Below are 8,673 nucleotides of genomic sequence, written 5' to 3'. Positions count from 1 at the left end.
TTCATCCCAAATTCTTTGTGAGAAGAGCTGTGGGCTGGTGATTGGTGGTGCTCGCTTGGGGTTGGTGGTCTATCTCTGTCCTGTCTTATCCAGCATTCTGTAAACATTCTTTCTTCTAAATCAAATAGCTTTCTACATTGCAAACTATAAGGGTTACTTATCTAAAATCAAATGCTGCACTTCCCCATAGCTATATCTCTGCAATTCCACTATAATGGCTTGCAGTTAGTAGTTGTTAAGATTTATAAGACACATGTCACACAAACAAAGTATGTCTACATGTGTGTTTAACTGAACAAAGGTAAACTACCAAAAATAAATGGCCTTACTGGCTCGATACTGTGTGAATAAGACGTTGTATTAAGAGTCAGAGGTTTGTCATCTCCTTTATGTAATGTTCTCTTTTAAAGATGGATCACTGCCACAACAGTTGTGGGGTCACTGCATGTGCTCCTGCAATAAAAGCCTTGCATACGCTTCGATCAGAATTCTTGTCTCAGATTTAATAGCCGGCAAAACACCAAACTGCTTTACGACCAACCCAGCAGAAACAAGCTGCATATTTAACTCCTGCAGCAGCTATCCAGGAAGCAAACCTTTTTTTCCTGCTCAGTTTACTAATGATAAAATTGCTCACAATCTGCTCAAAGGGAGCCTTTGTTGCAAGGCAGTGATCCCAGAGGTTTCAGCATCATCTATAGCATGGAAGTAGAGGCAAGTGTTGCATACAGTGTACAAACTGTAGAGAGATGCGCTCTATTTAACAAAAATACAACAGTTCCTCCGACGATGAAGGGCGGACTCAATACATTTAAGTCTTGAGTCTGTACTGGGCCACACATTTTTAAAAACAGAAATAACATTTAGTTATTAAACTAAACAAATATGTATATAGGAAAAGAATGAATGAAATAACACTATCAAGATCTGAAAGATGTTTAGCTGCCATACATTCAGACCGAGGTTGATCACTTAAAACCTTGTATGCCAAGGAGAAACCAATCTGCTGGAGGCTTTCAAATGCAGCCAGTGTTTCCTGACAGTATTACTTCTGGGAAAGGTGACAGATACACTGAAGCTGAACCTTTCAACAGCACTATCTTGTGCAAGGGCTCTTCTTACATTCTGAAAAGAACGTCTTTGTAACTTTTCCTTAATCCTCAAATTTCTACGTCTTCATCCTGAGAGTCACAATTTCCCTATGTCAATCAATATTAGAGAAGGTAAAAGCCAAGGTGAAATGTGCAAATCTGCTCTTAAGAATGTTTAATCTGAGTCTGCTGATGAGTGCTTTTTTATTAGTTTTTCATTTGAGTGTTTTTGTGTAATTTAATGTTTTCCTTTCCCTTCTTTCTAGCCTTGTCTTTCCTAATTAGCAACTTAAACCCACAGCAGGAGAGAGCACCGCACTATCCATGCAGGAAGATAAGGAAGCCCTAGTATTGGCCAACAAAGAAGAGTAGTCGAGGAATTTTCATTAGAATGAAGCCCCCCATACGCCTTAAACCCCACTGTGAAATTACAATGGCACAAAAGAGGTGCCAGCAGGGATGCAAACTCATAACTGGTGTCACCCTAAAAAAGTAGTCAACAGAAAGGATAGTACAGTGAGGCTTACTTCCTGCGATAAGGTAAAACAAAAGTGGAACATAAGCTCCCTTGTCATGGCCACCCATTAAGAAAACACCTGTCCACACTACCACTAAAATCTCTTTTTTGTCATGTGGGGCGCCTGAAAGATGTCTCAAAGCTTTCATCAATACCGCCTTGTTTTGGCACAGCCCTCTGCACTCACTGAATGTGTGTGGAGAAAAGTGGAGAAAAAGGCCGCTGGCAGCATGAAACGCTGGACCCATCCATGCTGTCAGAGCGGAGTGCTGCTGCCTATTTCATATGGAAATCAATGCAGCAGAATGCAGTCAATTGCCAAACAAGTGACTTTGGCTCTTACTGCTACAAACAAAACAGTGAAAAAACGAGGGGCTTTGGCAGTGGCATGGGAGCAAGGGGGAGGAATAAATAGAGTGTGGAATAAAGCCTTGGTCTGGCTAAAATTGAGGAATACCCAACATGGTTTTTGGTACGTGCCTTAACAAAAGCATGAGTGAAAAGAATCATAAATGAAGTTGTCACAATGCAATGAGACAGCCACAGGACAACTTATTTTTCTTCTGTACAGTGAGTCACAGCTCACCAACTGTTTATCCTCTGTCTGTAACCTCGACTGAGAGGGCTGCAGGAAAAGAAAGGATTTGCTCTCGATTTGTGCCAAATGTGTCCCTGTTTCTAACGCAGTGTAACTGTTGCACAAGGGTTTCGGCTCCTACACCGGAAAGACGCTGGCATGCGTAAGGATTAACATGCACGTGCAGGCCAAGTTTGTGTGTCTTAAAAAGTTTAAACACAACAGAAGACTTTTTTTTTTCAGTTATTACAGACTCAAACTAAAAATAGGCATAATCAAATCAAAGCAGTAGCCCCGGCCGCATGTGACCAAAATACTAGTAGACTACAATTACATTAACAATCCGTTTTTATTATTCTGTTTCATATACCTCCTATTAAATAAATAAGAATTAATTTGTAACACCATAAAGTTCTTAGTCTGCACTTAATATGTCATTGAGATTTCACTGGACAATGATTTACAGAGAAAACAACTTAATGTGGTGACAAAAAATGTCTGGAACAGCAAAAATTGCAGAGAATAGTTTAAAAAGAACATCACCGTGAAATCCCCTCAAACTGTCACATTAGCTATTAATGCCAGTGTAAGCATTCTGCAGCAGTATCAAAGCCAAGGGCTGGATAATGTGTTACAGAAGGTCATGGAAGAAACAATTATCAAACTAAAGGATTGTTAAAGGAGGATCAGGCAGAGATTACAGAACGTATCCTGTCCCCTAATCGTCAATAAATAAATCATTCATCTTTCAGTCTGATTCACACGCCCCTCATAGGAAGCACCTGATAATATGGAATGGTTATTAAAAATTCAGATATAAATTACTGTGAATTTTAATAAAAGAGTCTACATCCATGTCTGTTTATAACAACAGATCCAAGCTAATGATCAACATGAACATGCTGACAAAGTCTACTGAGAGTCTCTGGTTTTAGTCAAGTCGTCATTTTGTACACCTCAGTTGTCATCTGCAGATGTCAGATACAAGTACTGTGAATGCTGTAATTCAAAGGAAATGCCAAGTAAATCTTTTAAATGGTACATTCTCACTGTCAACACTGTTATATTGTCTTTTGGCATGGAAAATCCATCTTTTCTTTCTCTTCTTTTGTTTGTCTGTGTGTCTGATATTTTATATAAATATATATAATAAAGCTGTAGCCATGACCTTTCTCTTGGTAGAGTTTTTACTCAACTCCAAACTGCTCCTTAGGTAGAAATGCTTCCATTCTGCAGCAGCTGCAGTGTAATTAGTTGCTTGATTCACACTAAGGAGCTTACATACTAAGGGTTGAGCAAAATGAAAGCAGATTACTATTTGAGACGTAGGATCTAGCTGGGCTACAAACACAGGGGACAAACACAAGACTGTCATGTGTAAAGAGCAGCATGTGATTGTTTTGTCTCTGTGCTGTCTTACATTAGAAAATAAAGTTGCTCTTCAAGCTGGAATCAAGTTTTGAAATTGGTGGTTCGCAGCGTAAAATCTGCTCCACTGAATGAGATTTGTACCCGTAGCTCTCAGTCCTCGCAGATTGTCTGTAAGTCACATGCTCTTTTCTGTTACCTAGCAACAGTAAAGCTCAGGCAAAAGTTCCTCAAGAGAACTTCCAATCTGTCTGAGGAAGGCTTTGTGCTCAACCTTTAAAGTAATACTATGTGGTAAAACATTTAGCCGCAGAGCCACGATAACATTACTCTGTGGCCACATCACAATTACTGGAGACGATTGTGTAGTGCCATTAAAACAGTGGCTTTTTAAATAATCAACAAGGTTATTCCCATGTGTTAAATTGATTTATTCTGTTTGATTCCCATCAAAATGTGAAGTTACTGAAAAGATGGATACTTTATTGCTCTGTCCTGAACAAAAATAATGAAAATAAATAAGTACAGGAGCATTTTAAATCAGCAACATTTTAATTGTCCCTGCACTGTTTTGTTTTGATGCGCAACAAGTGCACGAGTGAATCACTAGCACAACAACTCTGCAGGTCCTCAATGAATCATTCAGCTGACAGCCTGTGGGAACGGGGGGAAAATGTACTAGGAAAAATATAAATCACACTACATACCTTCAGAGTGGCACCATCTAACAGAGCATATGAAGACGAGAAAGAGTTGAAGTAGCAGTGCTCTCCACATTCTGGCTGGTCCGTCCAGCTCCGCTGTGCAGATGGAGGAGCTGTAAGGACTGGGGCTGGGATGCTGTTGCTTTCTTCTGTCTGTCTTTCTTGGCCCGTTAGTTGATGAAAAGGGGCGTGCACAAAAGGCCAGGACAGCCCAGCCGCTCCCCCCATGCCAGCCTCGGCCCTCTGGCCCTGGAATTTGCATAATACCACGCAGGCAGGTCCGACTTGTCCCGAGCATAGTGCCAGTGATTTTTCACTTACAGTCAGTGGGCTATCAACACTGTTTATTTGCCCCGCACTTGAGAGGTCACACACAGGAAAATAATGATGCGAGTAATACAAATGTAAAATAACGAACGAAAAGCTTTGAGTTAGAGTGTCCTGAATCCTGAAGGCCCAGACGTAATCCCAATGTCTCCGGTTCGAGTCCGAGCAAGGGACCTTCTGCATGTTTTACAATTAAACACATACAATAAGAGTATTGTAACTTATATTACACCAATACATGAGAAGTGAAAATGCCTTAAGTTGACATTGATTCCTTATCAGGCACCCTGGGCACACTTCAGGTTCAGTAGAAAAATAAATATTTCCCTAAGTGATTTATAAATAAAATAATTAGCGTAAGAAGAAGCTAAATTAACGGCAAAGTTAAAAATAGAAAAGTGACAAAACACTGCCACAGAAAATACGGTTGGCTAGCAAACTAAAAATGTACCAAGGTGAAATAGGATTTAACGGTTAAGCAGCATAAGAAAACTCACGTTACTGGTTCTTCCACCATGATTTTTGTATCCATTCCTTGAGCGGCTGATCAGAGGCCCAGCACCGCCATCATGCGGCCGAGCGGCGGCACCAGCAGCACCTGCCGCCCGCTGCTCCCAAATCACAGGAGGGCGGCTCAAAGAGTGTTGCCATTAGCGACTGAGCAACTGAAACTCCAGAAACTTTCGGGAAAATTAAGTGGTCGTCAATGTAAAACTGGGAGCAAGCGCTTTCTTCATTTATTTTACTCATTATGGCAACTCCACAGAGAAATGCAGACAACTTTTTAAGGTTGGAGGTATGTAAAAGTTATCGATGACCACGATAAATGCGTTGGGTCTTCCGTTGCTCTAAAACTAGCTAAACTGTTACTAGCTAGTTTAGCTTACTTGCAAGTTAGCCGTATCCTGAATACACTTCACGTTACTTTCGCAAAATTACAGGAAAATGTTGTGCTTTCTCCTCCACTAACGTTACATTTATTCGACAATTTTTCACAAAATATGAGCATATACTGTTAAATATAATGTATTGGTTAAAGTGAAACTACCCTAATGTCAAATCCAATTCGACCATTTTACACGTAAAGGCATCTCTAATTTAATAACGATCCAATGATTTATACAATTGTACCAATGACAGGAACCATTCTGCCTCCTAATGTGTACTTTTACTTTTGATTCGTAATATAATTGACTGATAATTCTTACATTTTTATATGATATGCATATTATTTTATTCATGTGTTTGGATTTTTAAATATTTTATTTTAAATATTAAAATGTATAGGACGACCCCTAGCCAATATGTTAGCTTAGTTTAGATGTATTGGCGTGTATGTCACCTGATAAGTGCAGTGTACAGTGTCATCATTACATAGTTTGTCTACCAGAGAGCACTTGTAATGTAAAATGTTTATCAGTTCATATCTTGACCACAAGTCCCTCCACCAATTATATATTGATATCAGTATCAGCCTCAAAAACAGTATTAATCAGGCCCTTGTCCAAAAACAGCATGACAAAGAAGATGCCAAAAGTGCTGCCTGTGTAATATGTTTTAACACAGGGCTTTCCCCCCTTGTCTCTAGCATATGGACAGTATTCAGAAGTCACTGGAGAAACCTCAAAGCTTTTCTGCAGGACAATGCAACAGAGACGGGGAAGCTGCGGTCTAGGATAGACGAACAGTCAGGTCTGATCTGCGTGCTGAAACAGAGAGCAGACGAGGTGCTTCTTCGATGTCTAGCCTTGCAAAAAATCAATACAGAGCTGGAGGGCGACGTAACAAACTACCAGAAAGAACTCAACAGTGAAAGAAAGAAAGCAGAGCTTATAGAGAAGAGATTTATGGATTTAGCTGCCAATAATCAAGCAATTATTGCTTTCATGGACGAGTACAAAAATCAAAATGTCCAGTTAAAGCAGGAAAACAAACAACTGCAGTCAGAAAATGAAACGCTTTTCTCCCAGAAATTGCAAGATAAAGAAGTGTTTGTTCAAAAACTGATGCAAGAAATCAAACAGCTGACAGAGAAATGCACGAATAAGGAAAATGAATATCGGTAAGAAGAATTATTGTCAGTTATTAATAGTGCTGAAAAGGTCAACCTATTGGTCCATTGACGGAAAATTAATCAACAGCAATTTTGATCATCTTTTGAGTAATTTATCTATCGAAACTGTCAAACATTCCCTGTTTTCAGCTTTTAAAATGTGAACATATATTGCTATATTTTACATCAATCTTTCAGGGAGACATTAGATGGATACCAGTCAAAGCTGCTGGAACGAATAACTCAGCACCAAGACAAGGAGGCATCGCTACTTGATCAACTGCATGATGCTCAGCAACATCAAAGAGATGCTGTAGAGATGCGCAGCGGTGGGTGGTTAATGTTTTATCATTGTCTGAAGTGCTCCAAAGCACAAGCGCTTGTAAAAGTGTGGCCTTCTCTCCACAATCAGATCTTAAGCTGAAGCTACAAAAGGCTGAAGAAGAGCATGCTTTGAAGGAAACCATAACAAGCCTCACAAAAGAAACCATAACAAGCCTCACAAAAGAAAAGGACAAATTACTGTATTTGTCTATGGAAAGAGGGAAAATAATACAGGTGATTAAAAAGAGTAATTGTTCTCCTCACTGAAATCAAAGCTCTGCACAGATGAACCAATCACTTCATGTGCACACGTATTGCTCTTATATACAGGAGAAACAACAGGAAATCCAGAAACTGGAGACAAAATGGAAAGAAGAGAAAAGAGCCCGGGCCAAAGCAGAGTACAGGTAAAATAAAAGAAATTGTGCATCGACACACTACTGCTTAAAGAAACATCCTGAATAACAAGTATTGTCCCTGGCCTTGCCTCAGGTTTGAACAGGAAGCAGAAGCTGTTAACGCAGATGTTAAAGTGAAGTCTCTCCTGTCTGCTCTTGATGAATCCACGACAAAATATGGGAAGCAGAGAAAGGTTTGCTGCAATATAGAAAAGTGTGATTGACAGACAGTAGCTCATATAGGGCTGCGAACACACTCAACATCTGTTCTTCTGCCCTTATTTTACAGGATTATGAAGCCTTCAAAGAACACAGCACCTACCTCCTTAAACAAGAAAGGGAGTTAAATAAGAAGCTACGCCACATGATGGGCTAAACTTTAGCATTACGTAGGTGTTCTTCCCAATATTTTCATTAAAACATAATCATTTTCACCAAGTCTGTTTGCTCACTGACTGTACCAACAATAAAAAAAAGGATAGTGACAAAAGAAAATGTGTATAACAATGTTATTTTTAATCTTTGCAGAAAAATGGAACCACAGCACAACATATTCAGCATGACTTGTTAGACGTTACCTTAAATAGAAATGATACTGTACAAATGTTTATCTCATAAAACCTTTATACACACGCGCGCATCACTTAAGAATGCTCCTCTGAAATGTTTCACCTTGTCGCAGCACCTCCTAGAATGCTGTGGAAGCCTTTGATTGTTTCCTTGAGAGCACAATGACATTAATGGCAACATATAAACAGTGACTTTACATACAACAGCAGCAACTCCAATGAATACATCTAAATGTCTTAAATATACTTAACAAGGATGAGCATATGCATATTAAATCAACAAAATCTCAAATATATTTCCATATTTCGGTGCTTCAGGATAGCATTGCCAATGGTTTGTTGCCAACTAAACTTGCAGGCTGAAAAGTTCAAACAGGCAGTGTGTGAGACAGACTTGTAGAATAATCCAAGAAATGACTGGATCTACAAAGTCTGATTTAAGTAACAATATGACCAAATAGCTGCTTTAATTCAATATCAATCCCTATTGATTGCAAATGAATGGCGACACGTTATGTTTAATTGGAGGACTGAGCCACTGAGAATGCATCAATGTGCGTTAAAGAAAAGCCAAAGGGACTTTTAATGCTGACAGTTGGTCCACGTTTTAAAGGTGTATTCACTCACTGCAAGAAAGAGTCGCATGTCTCCTACTGATTGTCTTTAATGAGTTCAACCCAGGTTTAACAGCCTGCAGAGCCCCGCTGCAGCACCGTCAGCCCCCAACAGAGTAAAGATGTCTGAA

General features: G+C 39.5%; 1 protein-coding gene across 1 annotated transcript; it reads left to right on the top strand.

Annotated features, from left to right (window-relative positions):
- Positions 1-6,175: 6,175 nt before the first annotated feature.
- Positions 6,176-7,835, top strand: zgc:172182 (coiled-coil domain-containing protein 89). Its single transcript, XM_029459485.1, is given in 7 exon segments — positions 6,176-6,220; positions 6,222-6,646; positions 6,836-6,966; positions 7,050-7,195; positions 7,292-7,368; positions 7,454-7,553; positions 7,649-7,835. Coding segments are annotated over 7 exon segments (1,011 nt in total). The 3' UTR covers positions 7,736-7,835.
- Positions 7,836-8,673: the final 838 nt, after the last annotated feature.

Source organism: Cottoperca gobio, chromosome 21 (genome assembly GCF_900634415.1).
Source record: "Cottoperca gobio chromosome 21, fCotGob3.1, whole genome shotgun sequence".
Classification (NCBI taxonomy): Eukaryota; Metazoa; Chordata; class Actinopteri; order Perciformes; family Bovichtidae; genus Cottoperca; species Cottoperca gobio.
This window is presented reverse-complemented; position numbering and strand designations above follow the sequence as displayed.